At 65.3% G+C, this 17,012-nt stretch overlaps 1 protein-coding gene across 4 annotated transcripts in view; it reads right to left on the bottom strand.

Annotated features, from left to right (window-relative positions):
* TNRC18 (trinucleotide repeat containing 18) overlaps positions 1–17,012 on the bottom strand; it is a 76,499-nt gene that overhangs the window by 47,360 nt on the left and 12,127 nt on the right. For all 4 annotated transcript variants that reach the window (XM_054718164.1, XM_054718167.1, XM_054718166.1 and 1 more), the window contains 3 exons: positions 7,915–8,070; positions 5,847–5,972; positions 3,758–5,431 (listed from right to left, as the gene is read on the bottom strand). In XM_054718164.1, the coding sequence (XP_054574139.1) occupies positions 3,758–5,431; positions 5,847–5,972; positions 7,915–8,070 (1,956 nt within the window). The remainder of the gene's footprint in view (positions 1–3,757; positions 5,432–5,846; positions 5,973–7,914; positions 8,071–17,012) is intronic.

Here is a 17,012-nt window from a genome sequence, read left to right as displayed (position 1 = left end):
CCCCCACCCCCTCTCCACTGTGAGCCAGAAACCAGTGCGAGCGCCGCCCCGGGCAGGCAGGGCAGGGGGACCGCGGTTCCTGGCAGCAGAGCCCACACCGCGCGGCTGAGACGCGTCTTAAGGGAGAAACCGTGGAAACGGGACTAACTACCTCCAGGGGCGGTCGGTGTCCTGGGGCACTAGCCCAGGCCCGCCCCCAGGGCACCCCACCCTCCTCAGGCAGCCTCGGCCCCCAGCCCAGCCGTCTGGGGAGGGGTGCAGAGGGGAGGCCCAGCCCGGCACACAGACGGCATCGCTCCGCCGGAGACAAGGGCCGCTGGGCCCCCAGCACCTGCACTCGAGGGGAAGGAGCCGTCTGCAAGGCCGCCCCTGGGCGCCCCCTCATTCTCCCTTCCTGCAGCCCCAACACCAGGAGCTGCAGACCAGAGCCCCAGGAGAGGCTTCGGGAAGGTGGGACCCGCCCGCCCCCAAAGGCGAGGAGCTGGGAGGGCGCAGTGCCGTGCCCGACGGCCGAGAAGGCACAGGGACAGGCGGCCTGTGTCCCCGAGGCAGAGGGCCACCTGGCAGGCAGGCCTGAATGTTCCGGAAGCTCTGGGAAGGCCCGGCTCAGGGCCACAGGGAAAGCAGAGCAAGTTCAAGCCCAGAAAAGCCAGCTGGTCAGGGCAGGAGCGGGCGGGCCAGGGACACGTCCGTCCTCCGTCTCCCCGACTTCCTGCCTGGCCCCGTGGGACAGAGCGCACCCTGGCCCCTGACATTTCACGAGGCTGCGGTCAGCAGAGGCCTGAGCAGACCCGTCTACGGAGCCGCCACACTGCTGCCAGCGCGGGCAGGGGCAGGCAGGGCTCGGCCCGGCCTCCTGTCCCTGTGGCTCCCGGCCCCTGCTGTGAAGCCGGAGCGAGTGCTCCTTCCCGGCTGCCGGGAGGGTGTGCTGATGCTCCACGTAGACAGCGTCCCGATGGGGTAGCGACACGTTCCTGAGGCTGACTGCGCGGGTCCGCGGGGCACGGGCGCCGTCGTCTGGGGCTCCCGGGTGTAGCTCACACCGGCCCTCCCCCCCCCCCCCCCGAGACCAGACCAGACCCCGTGCGAGGCCTCGGGGCCTTCCCCTGAAGGGTCGGAGGCTCGCGGGCACTGCAGAGTCTTTAGGGTCCTCACCCCGTGAAGCGAGCAGGGAAAGGCAGACCTGTCTACGAAGCACCTACTCTGTGCCCGTCAGCCCACGTGGCACCGAGGAAGGCGCGACCCTGGCTACTCCCACGCGGTGAACGTAGAAGCCGGGACCCCAGGGGCTCTGCCCTCTCGTTCCCGGTCACGCAGCTGCAAGAGGCAGAGCCTGGATCTGAACCCCCCGCCCCCCGACAGGCAGAAGGCTCACTCCACAAAGCAAGAGAGGGGAAGCCACCAGGAAACCTGGGGGGGGACCACCCACTTGGCTGGGGAACCCCAACTCCGCCCCTCCCTGGAGGCCCAGACTGCGGAGAAGCCACCACTGCCACGGGCTTATCAGGAGGGAAGCATCCAGCGCCTCCCGCCCGACTGTCAGCAGCAACAGGGGAGGCAGCTTCAGAGAGTCCCTGGGCGCCGCACCCCAAACCTGTCACACCCTCCCCCACGCACTCTCCTGTCACACCCTCCCTCCCTCCCTCCTGTCCTCCCTCTCTCGCACGGCCACACGCTCACACACATCTCACACACTATCTCACACACTATCTCACACACTATCTCACACACTATCTCACACGCTCACACACTATCTCACAAGCTCACACACTATCTCACACGCTCACACACTATCTCACACACTATCTCACACACTATCTCACACGCTCACACACATCTCACACACTATCTCACACACTCACACATTCAATCACACTCTCACACACACACAATCACACTCACACACACAATCACACACACAATCACACACTATCTCACACACTATCTCACACACTCACACATTCAATCACACTCTCACACACACACAATCACACACACAATCACACACTATCTCACACACTATCTCACACACTCACACATTCAATCACACTCTCACACACACACAATCACACACACTATCACACACACTAACACAATCACACACACACTCAATCACACACACACACTACCTCACACACTATCACACACACACTCAATCATATACACACACACTACCTCATATACTCACACACACTAACACACACACTATCACACAGACACACACACTATCACATACACACACTATCTCACACAGACACACACAATCACACATAGACACACACTATCTCACACACACTATCACACACACACAAACACACACTATCACAGACACACAATCACATACACACACACACACACAATCACACATAGACACACACTATCTCACGCACACTATCACACACACACAAACACACACATACAATCACACACACACTCTCTCACACAGACACACACACACTATCTCACACACACACACAATCACACACACACACTATCTCACACACACACTCTCACACAGACACACACACAATCACACAATTACACATAGACACATACACTATCTCACACACACACACAATCACACTCAATCACACATAGACACACACACACACACACTCTCACACACGCTCACACACTATCTCACACACACACTATCTCACACACACTATCTCATACACACACACGCTCACACACTATCACACACACACACACACTCACACACACACACACACGGCCCCACGGGCACAGGCCCCTGGGCAGGTACTCTGAGCTCCAGGATGAGGTCTGGCGAACAGGAGCCCCAACAGGGGCCACACGGTCACGTGCGCGTTCTTTAGGGGAAAGGACCCAAGGAGAGGCCCCGAACCCCTGCCCTACGGGGAGGCTTGTCCACCACCGAGCCGGCTGGGCGCCTCCACGCCAAGGGTTACTGCCCCCCTCAGTCCCAGACGAAGACACGGCCTGGTGAGGCCCCTCAGGGGCAGAGAGGGCTTCCCTGGCTGGAGGGGGAGGGGCTCAGTCAGTCAACGAACGTTCCCTAAGACCCCTCACTCAGCAAGGCCAGGGTCCAACAAAAACGCCACGATATCAACCCTCCCAAGTCCCAGGAGGGGTTCCAACAGCAACTTATGTGAGACCACCGGGCACGCACGCGACCCACCCAGCTACCTAGTAATGAAAAAGCACCGTTCATCTGCGCCGAACTCGGGGGGAGCCTCGGCCTGTGCACCGGGGTTGCAGGTTCGACCCCAGCCCCCATCAGGGCATATGTGGAGGCAATCACTGATGTGCCTCTCTCACGTCCACGTCTCTCTCGCTCTCCCCCTCTCCCTTCCTTCCTCTCTGAGATTAATAAGAAATATATTGAAAAAAAGGAAGAAAACATTGGAGGAGGGAAAACGGCAATGCCTGGAGGGGAAAGGCCAGCGGAACATGGTGAGAGCCCCACGGAGCGTTAAAGGCCAGGAAAAAGTGACTCTTATAATGAAGAGTTTATACTCGCGAGGAGACCACCCACGCTGTCCACGCGGGAGAGGCCCGAGACCCTGCTGCTGCAGGGAAAGCCCTAACGTGTTCAGGCTGTTGGAAATGTAACGTCCCTTTTCTTCCTTCTCCCGTTCTACACGCTTTCCTAGTGCACGATGGAAAAGCCATCAACCTCAACACCAACTGCGGCCCCAGGGAACGAAGGACAAATGGCAGGAGGGAGGTGGGGAGAGGAGGGGGTGCAGGGAGGACAGGGGGATCCAGGACCCACCTTTCACGTTGCTCAGAGACAGGGAGCGCTCCTGGTCGGCCAGCCCGGTCCCCAGCCGGCCGCTGCTGCCACTGTCCTTCTGCCGGGCCACGGCCACAGCAATGCCCACGGGCGGGTGTCGCACCTCGGCCTCACCCTGGGCACCGGAGCCCTCGCGACCAAAGGCCTTGGCGCTCTCGGGCCTCTCGGGATCCCGCTTCAGCTGGCGGCCCCCGGCAGGGGCAGGGCCCCCCGGGTGCGGGAGGCGGGCCTGGGTGCGTGGGGCGCCCGCGGAAGGGGGGGCCGGCTCGGGCTTCATGGTGCCCAGGCCTCCGAAGGGGCTCTTCTTGCCGCAGCCGCCAGGGCGCGCGGCCCCGGCCTCGCGGGCGAAGCTGCCGCTGTACTTGATGAGGCTCTGCATGGCCGAGGCCTCGCCGGGGCCGTGCGCCGCGGGGTGCAGCTCGGCGCCGGGCCGGGCGCAGGTGGCAGCGGCGCGGGGCAGCGCGCCCCCGGGGTCCAGGTAGGCCTTCTTGGCGGCGGCCTCCTCCTCGGCGCGGCTGGCGTGGTGGTGCTGCGCGGCCAGCACCGCCATCTGCGTGGCCGCGAAGTTGCCCAGCTCGAAGGGCTTCCACTTGTGCTCGGGCCCCGCGGGCGGCGGGCGCGCGGGCTCCAGGCCGAAGAGCTTGGCGGCCTGCTGGGCGGCGGCGGGCCCGCGGGCGGGGCGCTCGCAGGGCCGCGGCTCGGCCTCGGGCTTGAGCAGCTCCTTGGCCGGGAGGTAGACCCGCGGGTCCGGGGAGGCGCGCGCCCGCACGGGCGGGGCCTCGGCGGGCGGCGGCCGCTTGAGCGAGCGGATCACGGAGTTCTTCTCGCGGAGCCCCTCGGGCCGGTCCGGGGGCGGCCGCGGGGACCCGGGCGGCGCCTGCAGGACGCCGGGCCGGCCCGCCTCGCGCTCCCGGGCGCGGGCATCGCGCGCCTGCGACGCGATCTGGATGGGGCCCGGGCGCTCGTCGAAGGCCTCCACGGAAGGCACGAAGGTGGGCGCCACCACGCGGTGCTCGCGGCCCGGCTCGCGGCCGGCCGCCGAGGGGAAGATGGTGTAGACGCCGGGGCCGGGCTGCGAGGCGAAGGCGCCGGCGGAGGCGGCCGGGGGCGCGGGCGGGCCCTTGCCCGGGGGCAGCGGCGGCAGCGGCGAGGGGCAGGGGCACGGCCCGGGCAGCAGGGCCTCCGTGCGCCGCAGCCGCGCGCTCTCGTCCTGGCGCGCGGCGTCCTTGGCGCCCCGGGCCTCGGCCATCAGCGCGGGGAGCCCCGCGTCCGCCGCGCCATTGCAGAGGCTCAGGGCGGAGGGCGGCGGAGGGTTCTTGCCTTTGGAGTCGGCGGCGGCCCGAGGCGGCCCTGGCTCGGCCAGGAAGGGCGACAGGCGCTCTGCGAGGCGCGGGTGCCCGCGGTCCTGGCGGCCCTCGCGCGCCTCCTGGGTCAGGTCCACCACCCCGCGCGCGGCCGCCTCCTCCCGGGCGCGCGGGTCCTTCTTGCTGAACAGCGGGGGAGGCTCCGCGCCGCGGCCCGCCCGCTCCTTGGCCGGGCCTTCCCGCGAGGAGCCCTTGGCGGGGGCGCCCGAGTGGCCGCCCGGGGTCCTGGAGGAGGGCGCCTGAGCGTGCAGGGCGCCCGCAGCGCCTGGGGCGGGCAGGTAGAAGCCGTCTGCGGGGAGAGAGAGCCAGGGGTGAGCAGGTGCCAGAGGGTGCCCTGCGACTCCAGGACAAGGAGGGCCCCGCACAGACAGCCCTCAGGGCAGGCTCCCCGGGAAGAGGGTGGAAACGAATTTAAATCTCGCTTGACTCGTGTTCCTGGGCCTTGGTTTTCCCGTCTGTGAAAGGGGGAGAGGCCAGTGTGGCTTTAAGAGCAGCCCCAAGAGCCTAGGAAGGTAGCCTAGCAGGGCACGACTAGAAGACTCCAGAGGGGGGGGGGTCTGCCCAGCGGGCCTGTGGGGGTCCTCAGGGGATGGGTGCTGCCTGGATTACTGACTGGGCCGTGGTCCAATACTGGGGGCCCCGGAGAAACCCTTCGAAAGGTCCTCCCACCCCACAACCCCCATCCCCCCCTTCTGCCTCCTGACCTTTCTGTGAATCGAAAATGCTGGGCTGTCCCAGCTGGCTGAGGAGGGGGCTCCCGCTGCTGGGGGGCTCCAGGTGGTTCAGGTGGAGGTAGGATGGGTACAGCCCGCTGGGCAGGTGGGAGAAGCCTGGAAGAGAGAAGAAACGGCGGGCTGGGCCACCTCGTCCCCCCCTTTCCCGGGCTGTCAGCGCAGAGCAAGGAGCCTGAGGTCTAACACCGCTCCCCAGGGTACAGCGTGCCCCTCCCAACCCAGGGCTCAGGCCTCACTCCCTCCCTCCCGTCCCGGCAGCCTGCGCGGACTTGGGCTCTCAAATCCATGAGGAAAGGATCAGATGGATCCACGGAGGAGCGGACCAGGTCTCATCAGGGGTCAAGCACTTTCAACTGCTCTGCCTTTGTTATTCTCATTTAAATCTCAAAAAAAGAAAGTGATACTCTTAATACCCCCATTTTAGAGATGAGGAAACTGAGGCAGGGAGATGCCCACTGCCCAAGGTCACACACAGAGGAGCCTGGTTTTGAACCGAGGTCACCAGGACTCCTACTAACCTCAACCCAGCACAGACCTGGCTTAACTGGTTCGTTGGCGCCTTCCCTGCTGTGGGACCCTGGGCAGGCCACGAGCTTTCTCTGAATCTCAGCTCCCCCAACATCCCTGCCGCCGGGAAGGAGTGACTCCTGCCGAGCGCTCTCCCAGCCCCTCCCCGGGCCCCACCCGTGATGCCCAGAACCAGAGGCTGGCAGGACAGCGCAGACAGGAGAGGGAGCCACGGAGGGAGACACAGATGCCTGAGGGCGCGCGGGGCACGGAGGCTCAGAGGCCATGCAGCGGGCACTGGGCACAGGGAGGGTCCTGACGCTGCCGAGGCTGCGGGTCCTGTAGGACCACAGGCCACTGGACATCCCTGAGGGCCTTGGGTCCCCCGCGCCGGGGATGCAGAGCGTCTCCCACAGCGCCATCCATCTGATAATGACATTGACCAAAATCACTAAATAATCAAGACACCCCTCCCCCCCCACACACATAAGCTCTCACTGAATCATGGGAGCTGTGCTCCTACGTAGGTAACGGTCCCTCCGTTTTCTAATCTGTAAAATGGGTACAATGTCCTCACCGCCCAGCTGGCTCTGAGGATAAAGCGAGTCCGTAGGCAGCGCCCGGCACCCTATTGCTGTTACTATGACTAGCACTGGTGGGCAAAGGAGGGAATGGGAGTCAGGGAGGCACCAGAGGCAGCCACTGGGGGGCTAACATGGGCTCAGACGGGACCCCCGCCCAGCAGGATGCCCACCATCCCAGGCCTAGAGTCAGGACCACCCTCCGTGCAGGCCACACACGATGGGGGACGCTGGCAGGAGCACTCGCCCACACTCTGGCAGAGAGGAAATGGGGCGACTGTGGACTCAGCCTGCAGGGGGCGCTCCCCGGACCCCAATCTTGCAGCACTGGGAGCACCACAGGGCACCTGGAGGCAGGCGGAGGGAGCGAGCACCCCGCATCCAAAACTGCACCACAGCCAGAGGTGGGGGAGGAGCGCAGAGTCCCCAGACCCGTCCCTTCGCTGACGGGAAACTGAGGCTCCAGAAGATGCCGATTTGCTCGGGGCGCAGGAAGCCGACCCCACAGACCCCCCCACCCCCCACGTGTAGGGGCATCGCAGCAGAACTGCGACAAGCGCTCCCAGGGCCTCTGGTCCCACAATTAACAAGCTGGGGGGGGGGGTGGAGCAGGGGGGGCGCAGAAGCAGGCCCTGCCCGCAGAGCTCACTCTGGGAGCAAAATGGGTATTTCCCAAATAAACACACAGATAAATGTGCAGCCACAGCGAGAGGTGATGGGCCTGAAGGATGAGCAGGAGACAGCCGTGGGGGGGGGGGGGGGTGAAGGGAACAGCTTGTGCAAAGGCCGTGAGGCCGTGACAAGAGGAAGCACCGAGCGTCCAGCGACAGCAGGGGCGCCCGCCCAGGGGCACGGCTGAGCCCCACCGGCTACGGCCACGGCCGGGAGGGGGACCATGGAGCGGGAGGGGTGCCCAGCAGCCCGCACCCCGCCCGCCAGACGCTCCTTACCTTCATGGGCATGCGCGGCCCACAGCTGCACCATGGGCAGGCTGCTGGGGGTGGGGGAGCGGAAGGAGAGGTCAGAGGGCAGGGGCACCGGGCTCCCATGGGATGAGGCTGAGGGCCCCACCCCGCTGGCCACAAAGCCGCCCAGGAAGGCCTCGCCTGCAGAGAGAAGGGGCCGTCAGGCAGCCGCCAGGCCACCACCGCCCGGCCCACCGCCCGGCCCACCTCCCGGCCTCCCCCCACTGCGAGGAGCCGACCGGGCGCCCCGCCCTGCCCCTCGGCTCAGGATGGGCCTGGGCCCACTCAAGCACATCCCCAGGGACCCCCGCCCCACGGGCAGGGCCCCGGCTCTCAGCCCCAAGGCGGGTACCGTCCTCCCTATCTACAGATGAAAGCTGAGGCTCAGTGGGGAGCAGGGACCTCCTCTCCCAAGGCCACTGAGTGAGGAGCAGAGGGGGGCTCATGGCCTGAACCCCTACTCCTGTTCGGAGTTCCTAGACCGGGGAGGACACCCACAATTCAGAGAATGACCTCCCCAAGGACCGCACAGCAGCCCTGGACAGGCCCAGACCCCCTCAAGTGCTCAGCCGGCCCTACGCACCCATTTAAGGGATGAGCAAACTGAGGCTCGGGGATGGGAAGTGCCTGATCCCACAGCCAGTGAGCAGTGGTCCGAACTGCGGTGACAGGGAGTAAAACCCGTGAATGGATGAGAGTCGTGAGCAGGGGGGCTGCGGTGCCAGGAAGCCCCACCCAGTGGGCTGTCCCTCAGAGAGCAGAACCCCCACCCCGAGGCCCTCAAACAAGGGGTGATGGCTGCTGCCTGGCAAGACAGTCGGCCGGGGCCAGGGTGGAAGCTGCACCTTCCGCTGCCAGGCTCACCCCGAGAAGCCCTCTCACTCCCGCCACCCAGGGCGCTGCCCCTCAAGATCCACGCACCCCCCCCCCCCCCCCCCCCCTCCAGAGGGGGCCTGGAACTCGGGCAAGGGCCTCCCTTCCTTGGCCTCAGTTTGCTCATCAGCAAAATGGGGATAAAGCCTCCCTTGAGAATTGCAATGAAGGAGGCATGCGTTTAATAACAACGACGACGACAATACATGCTGGCAGCACCCATCCTCCAAGCACCAGGCGGCGGCTTCAGCCGGAACAGCCTCAGGAGGGTCAGAGGCCCGCACGCAGAGCTGGGCACGGATGGCCCCGGCACCCTCTGGCCACCCTAGCCAAGGCTTCCCTCCCATGGGCCCTGTGAGGAGGGCACTGTTTGTGACAACCCCGAGGGAAGTGACTGCAGGGGCACACAGAGGACACGTGCCCCCCGCCCCCCCCCCGTGCCCGCCCAGGAGGCCAGCCTGGCCCTCGGTGGCACCCAGCAGCCCGCAGGCAGGGCCTGCACACAGCCAGTGCTCGCTCACCACCACTCAGGGCCCAGGATCCCCAAACGTCCGCTCAGTCCCTTTGGGGTACACTCAGGGAAACTGAGGCTGCAGGGGCAGGCCCCGTACCTCGGTCCCCGGAGTGGTGGCGGCAGCAGGCTGCGATGGCAGGACACAGGCGCCGGCACCCCCCCCCCCCCCCGCCCCACGTCGGGCCCCCCGACTGCAGCCCCGCCCTGTGCAGGCTGCTCACCGGACTCCAGCGGCGAGGCCTCGGGACCCAGGGCCATAGCCGCCGGTCAGTGCGCCCATGCGGCCCCAGCCGGGCATCGGGGCCTCCGGGCCCTGCCCAGCCCAGGCTTCCTCCTCGGCAGGCGGGCGGGGGAGGCTCCGGAAGCGGCAGCCAGAGCTCGCGCAGGGCTTACATCAGCCGCCAGCTCTTCCTGCCCCGGCCCGGCCCGCGGAAGCCGGCGGCCCGGCCTGCCCTGCCCAGGCTTGTGAAACCTGCCCCGCCGCGCCCCGGGCCCGGATGCTGCCAACGGCTCCAGCCCGCCACGGCTGGGGGCTCAACGGTGCCCAGACTCCCTCCCCCGGACAGCAGGCACGACAGGCACCTACAGGCACAGATCCACTGCCACCCTCCCCGACTGCCCCTCAGGCGGCCCGGTGACGGATCTGGGACCCAAACTAGACAAACTCGGGGCTTCTGGGAACCCAGGGGCCTCCGATGCTGCCCCTTCCCACCTGGCCCTCGGGCACCAGCCCCCAGGCCCCCTCCTAGACCCCTCCTCACTCACTCCATCTGGGGGCCCTCCCAGCCCCAATCCCGTCCCACCCAGGACAACTCGGAAGCACGGATCTGCCCCGTGGGTCGGCGGAGCCCTCGCTCCTGGCCACACCTGGCCCGGCCGGTGTCCACGTTGGACTGAGCCCAGAGCACTGGTGCTGGCTCCACAGGAGAGAGAGGGCCAGCTCAGAGAGAAGGCAAGCCCCGCCCCGTCCCAGGGCCACCGCGTGCCACCCGGGTCCCCGTGGCTCCCCCCCCCCCCCGGGGTACAGCACGGGCAGCCGACCCCACCCCATGTCACCAGCGCCTCCAGGCTGCTTTCTGAGCCTCCACCTCGGGCCCTGGCACAGCGTACCTGGCACTCTCCTCCCCGCCGAGGTGTGCCCATCCCCCCAGCTTCTCACACCCACCCTGGGGACCCAGCACGGGCCACCTGGGCTCACCGGGGGGTGACCCTGCAGGACAGGGACAGGGACAAATCCTCCAGCACCGCCTGGGCTGGGAGGGTCTTCCCTCCTCCCACCACTGGCTGAGCAGAGGGCCTGGCCCCCACCCACCCCGGGTCCCAGGCCACCCTGGGTGACGCAGGCCTCCGTGCCACCTGCTCACCCGCAGAGCATCTCACTCGAGGCCTCGGAAGTGCCTGGAGACCTAGAGCTCGTGGGGAACGTCGCCAGTCCCCCTCATTCCGGTGACGACGGCCAACGCAGAGGCCCGACGCCGTGCGAGCCTCACCTTCGCCTGCCCAGGCGTCACGCGGCCCCTCGGGGGGCACAGAGGGCCACGGACGGCCACGGACGGCCATGGCCCACCACAGTCACGCACGGAGGCAGGGCTGGGGAGGGCCACGGGGAGACGCTGGAGAGCGTCCCGCTGTCCTGCCTGCCATCCCGGCGGACAGGCAGGGACCGGCCCATGACCGGCGGCCCACACCTGTTCCAGGTCTGCCCTGGACACCACCGCAGCCTCTGGCCACGCGGGGGACCTGGGTCGTGGCTGGTGAGACGGAGGAACCACATCTCAAACTGTATTCACGCTCCATTCATTCGGACGTAATTCAGCCACAGGCTGGGCTGAAGGCTCCTCCCTGTCGGAAACTGGCAAACGGGCGTGGGGCCTGGGCCGGGGCCTCGGACAGGCCAGCCCGCCCCCTCGACAGCAGGGTCTCCGGGGGTCACACACACACACACACACACACACACACACACCCGCTGGCTCGGACGCCCGCTGGCTGGCGCGCTGACTCTGGGCAAGTGCCTGGATGTCCCCCGGCTGCAGGCGGACGGCAGGGCGACATCGGCCCCCCCCCAGGCGGACGTGTTTGTGTTTTTAACTCGCTCTGTGAAGTCCCTGCACGGCCGCTGTCGTTACTGCTATTCTCACTGTTTAGTCACCAAACCTGGGGTTCGGAGGTCGGGGTCCCAGGGTCCGAGCGGGACCAGCTCCTCTACCCAGGTTCCTGCCTTGAAACAAAACGTCAGCTTTGAAACTGAGAGCCGGTGGTGACCCGTGACCAATGCGCTAAATACAAACCGACTGCACCCTTTCAAACGCTTAACGAGCCGCATGTGGATTTCACCTCGATTTAAAAAAAAAGCAGCAGGTATGATCTCCTCTCGGCCTCGAAATCCAGCCGCACGGCCGGTCCCGGGCCCCAGAGCAACGCAGGTCCCGGGGCACAGCCGGTCCCAAGCTGGCACCTCCCACAGTCCTGGGCGTGAGGCAACCTGGTTACCCCATTTTACAGACTGAAAAGCTGAGGCTGAGAGAGGCCGCCTGCGCTACTGAGCCTGACCGAGCTGCTCAGCCAGCACAACGAGGAATCGGCCACACCGAGCCCGGGCATTCCATCACCCGACCCGTAGCTCCAGGCGGGCATGGTCCCTCGGACCCTGAGCCCTCGAGGGGAGCCCCCCGCCCACCCACCCAGCACAGGTCCCGGCCCCTCCGAGGTGCTCAGGGAACGGTGTTCTCTCTCTGGTCCTCGGTGCCCAGTGAGCGGGGAAGGTCACCCAGGGGCACGCACGGGGACACCCAGGCGGGGCCCCCACCTGCCACTGGAGGAGAAGCCCAGGGCCCTCTGGGAGCGTCAGCAGCAGGGAGCTGGGCACAGACACCTCCGCACCCCACCCTCCGCACCGAGCGGACAGGCCTCCCCTGCCTGGGACCCACAGACAAGCCAGCCGCCCCCACCCCAACCTGCCAATGGCCGTGGGAAGCCAGCAGGGACCACGCGTTTGGAGATGCGGGCCAGCCCGTCTCAGCCCCGGCTACCCCCTCACCAACACCCGGACCCAGGAAGGGGTCTGCAGACTGGGCGGCTGGCCAAGGTCACCAGAAGGCAGAACTCAAATCCCAACAGGCCCCTTCCCTCCTCCTCCCTGCTCGCCCTCCGCCCTCCGGCAGGGCTCCTGCATGGGGGGCTGGGGCACCAGAGCCACCCAGGTGCACCCTGTAAGGGGCAACGCCATGCCACCTGCTGGCAGGCCCCCACCGAGGGGGAGGCGAGGCCACCTCCCGGCCAGGGGCATCTTGCTCTGCAGAACAGAGTCCCTGGGGGCCTTTCTGGAAGCTGACCCACAGGGTGGGCCCCTGACGTCCTCGCTGTGAGGCAGGAGGGGCCCCTGAGCTTACGGTGGGTGCAAAGGTCTGGAAAGGCCCAGCTGGTGTGGCTCCGTGGCTGAGCATCGCCGGTTCAATAGCCGTCAGATTGCGGGCTCCATCCCCGGCAGGGGGCGCGCAGGAGGCAGCCAGCTGAGGAGGAGTCTCTCTCACGGATGTTTCTATTTCTCTATCCCTCTCCCTTCCTCTCTCTCTAAAACCAATAAAATCATTTAAAAAAAAAAAAAGGTTTGGTAAACAATCAAGGGCTTTATCACGTTATCGCTCACGCCCGGGCGGGGCAGGAATAGGGAACAGCCGGGCTCCACTCCTCCCTCCGCTCGGGCAAACCATCTGTCAACATCGCACTCCCTTCTCCTTCGGCTCGCGTGACACTGGGTGACACTGGGTGGACGTGGCCTTCCAACCACGCCCCCGCCCCCAGCCCGGCGGGATCCTCTCCACAGGGCTTATCGCCGACGGTCCCGCCACACACAGTTCCTTCCCCGCTGCGTTTCCGCGTTTCCTGTCCCCCTCCACCCACTGGAACCGGAGTCGGCAAGCTTGGTCTTGAAAGGACCGGGTCATAAATACTTCAGGCATCGCAGCCGATCCCGCCTGCCCGCCGCCGCGAACGCAGCCTGGACAACACTTAACCGGCTGGGCTCCGTGCCAATAAAACTTTATTGACAAAAACGGGGGGCGGGTCCCATGTGGCCCTAGTTTGCAGGTGTGGGTTTTCTCCGTCCCCGTGCCCTACAACACAAGGCACACAGTAGGTGCTCTGTCCATGCTGACCGGGGGGGATGGGCAAGGTCAGGATCAGCTGGGCGGAGGGACGAGGGAGGGGGCTCTTGGCCCGGGCCTACCTCCCGGCCAGTGGGGGCTTGGGAAAGGCTCCGAGGGTTCCACAGGGAACTGGTCAGTAACCGTGCAGGGACTGCGTGTGGTGTGAGAAGGGGTAGACTTATGGGGTGATCATTCCAGAAGCTATGTCCGTCCAATCCCCATGTTGTACGCCTGACACTAACAGGTTGGATGTCAACTGTCATTTAAAGTTTTTTTTAATTATTTTTTTAAAAGCTTCAAGCCTTCCCGTCACCCACCCCCCTCAACTCTGGGAGGGCGATTCTTGTCCCTTTTACAGATCAGGAAACTGAGGCTCTGATTCCCAAACCACCCGTTTTCACTCGGCCACACCATCCCCGACGCTGGACCCTCTTTCCCTCTGTTCACGCCCAAAGGCCCTCCCTAACCAAACACAGACCAATGTCCTCTCTCCTGTGCAGCCTCCGGCTCGGCAAGCCAGGCACCACGTCTCCGAAGGTGTCCCTCAGAGCATCGGGCCGGCAAGATCGGGCCAGGGCCAGCCCCCAGCAAAGAGCTCCTTCCAGCCCCGACCACGTGACGTGTGCGTTTCTATGGCAGCAGCTGAAAACAGCGCCCGGACCCTGTGGACAGTGACCTTCAGACTCGCGAGGATGCCGCTCCCCTCGGAGGTTCTGCCCGCCTCAGCCAGGCCGGGTAAGGCCCCCGGGTACAGAGAGGCGGACCGCTCACTCAGACCCCCATCGCACCCCACACCCAAGAAGAAGGACGCTCAACGGCTGAATTCAGGAGGAAGTTACCGGCTCTGTGTTACCAGAAACTGTCAAAAAGGATGATGTCACGTTCACCCATCAAACCGGCACGGGTTCGGTTTGGTTGTGGGGGGAGGGGCAGGGGGAGGGCGCAGCTTTCGGAAGACAAATGAGCAGAGCTCACCAAGGCCCGGAAGGCGGGGACCCACTCCTGGGGCCCTTCCCGGAGCCCCCGGCGTGTGGGCAAAGGTGGCTTTCCTCCCCAGGATGCTCGGGGCAGCCAGGCCGCTCCTGGCTCTAAGCCACCCGTCAAGTCCCAGAGGCACAGACCCCGTGAGGTCCCTCTCACAGGAGGACCTACACAGCGCCCACGGCGACGGGCTGCCCGGGCGGGGGAGGCGGGGGGAGCAGCTGCGTTTCCCAGGCCAGGGTTTCGGTCTGGGGCGATGGGCGCGTTCCGGGGATGGTGGGGTGGCGGCCACACAGCCACACGACCGCACGGAGGGACCTGGGGGCGTGATGCTGGGCGGAACGAGCCGGTGAGAAAGATAAGCATCACGTGATCTCACTCATTTGCGGGATTATAATGATCAACAAAACTGATGGACAAAAATAGATCCAGAGACAGGGGGCAGGGGACGGGGCGGGGGGAGAGTGACGAAAGGACTTGTATGCGTGCCAATTAGCATAACCAATGGGCACAGACACGGGCGGTGGGGGCCGTCCTGGGGGGGGGGGGGAGTGGCGGGGGGGGAGTCAATGGGGAAAAAGGAGACATATGTAATACTTCAAACAATAATAATAAAAGTAAAGACCTCCAAAAAAACGTGAATGTACGAAATGCCACGGAACTGCACACCGACAACTGTTTGAAATGGTCCATTTATGTCTATTTCACCAGTTGATAAAAAGTTATACGGAGGCAAAGGATCAGGCATAGCCCCGGCCCCTTGGAGATGAAGGACGGTGTGAGGACTCAGGCCAGGGGCGGGGAACCCCGGGCCGAGGGCAGTAACGGCCGAGAATCCTTTGGTCTGGCCCTGTGGGGCCTGAGGGCGAGCAGTAACTGTTAAGTGGGTGACTCCGTACGGCCCCTCCAGTGATGCCGTCAATACCCACGTGGCCCTCGGCAGGAAGAAGGTTCCCACCCGTGCCTTCGGCTGTCCCACACCGACAGGGAGCGGCCGCGGGCACAGGCCCTGGGACGTGGGACGGGACGGCCAGGAACGGGCCCACAGGTGCCCCGTGGGGAAGGGCGGTTCCATGGCCAACAAAGCCGGGCAGCTGGGTCTCCACGCGGGCCGGCCATGACCGCGCCCTGCCCCGGGCACACACGCTGTGCGCCGGCGGCTGAAGGCCGAACCAGAAAGCTCCTGCCAGACACGCGGACGTGCCCTCAGGACCCGCGGGCGGCAATGGCTTCCTCAGCACCATCCGGAGAGCACGGGCCACACAGGCCGGCGGACACGCCGCTCCACGACAGCCCACTTCTCTGCCTCCCGCGACGCCACAGGAGCGAGAAGGCGACCCCCCGCCTGGAAAAGACCTGCGCAGAGCGTCCCCGGCGCAGCTCGTATCAGAGTAAATAATCCCTGCAAGTCAGTGAGGACAGGCAGGCGGCTCAAAGGGACAGTAAAAACGGCGGGAGGATCCCCCAGAAAACACCCGCAAGGCCCTGACCGGTGTGGCTCCGTGGATAGAGCGTCGGCCTGCGGACTGAAGGGTCCCAGGTTCGATCCCGGTCAAGGGCATGTGCCTTGGTTTCGGGCACATCCCCAGTGGGGGGGGGGGGGGGGGGTGCAGGAGGCAGCTGATCAGTGTTTCTCTCTCATCGATGTTTCTAACTCTCTCTCCCTCTCCCTTCCTCTCTGTAAAAAATCAATAAAATGTATTTTTTAAAATAAAATAAAATAAAATAAACACAAGCAAACAAAAACACCCGCACGGCCAGCAAACCCGGGACGAGGCGCACAGCCGCCTAAGCCACGGAGGAAAAGGGACTAAAGCTCCCACACGCCCGCCAGAAGGCTGTTAGCGACCAAGGAGAGACGCAGCCGGAGGGGAGGGAAGAAAATGACAGCCCCTCCCAGGCCTGCGGACGGCCGCCCTCTGGGCCCAGCCTCGCCCTCGCAGGCACGCGCCGCCCAAACCTTCCCACCAACCACGGCCGGCGCGGAAAGCAACCCGGATGCCCATCAGCAGCTGGACACGCAGACACGGACGGGGCCACGCAAGGCAATGCCTTCAGCGAGAATGACCACCTCGCAGAACACGGCACGGCCGGTCTGGAACTCGGCATGGCCGATCTGGAACACGGCACGGCCGATCTGGAACACGGCACGGCCCGTCTGGAACACGGCACGGCCGGTCTGGAACACGGCACGGCCGATCTAGAACACGGCACGGCCCGTCTGTAACACGGCACAGCCGATCTAGAACACGGCACGGCAGATCTGGAACACGGCTCGGCCCGTCTGGAACACGGCACAGCCAATCTAGAACATGGCACGGCCCGTCTGGAACACGGCACGGCCGGTCTGGAACACGGCGCGGCCCGTCTGGAACACGGCACGGCCGATCTCCGCACCAGCACACGCCGCACTCGCCCCAGCGGGAAGCGCGCACACACACGGGGACAGGGATCCCCCAGGACGGACGGGGAGGCGGAAGCGCCGGGCAGGCGTCTGGGTTCGTTTGAACCCTGTCGATGGAGGGTTCGGTGAAAAGAAAAATGGCTGCGCTGCACAGGACGACCTGTGC

The sequence above is a fragment of the Eptesicus fuscus genome, chromosome 6, assembly GCF_027574615.1.
Source record: "Eptesicus fuscus isolate TK198812 chromosome 6, DD_ASM_mEF_20220401, whole genome shotgun sequence".
Classification (NCBI taxonomy): Eukaryota; Metazoa; Chordata; class Mammalia; order Chiroptera; family Vespertilionidae; genus Eptesicus; species Eptesicus fuscus.
Note: the sequence above shows the minus strand (reverse complement) of the source record. Positions and strands in the feature narration are given on the sequence as shown.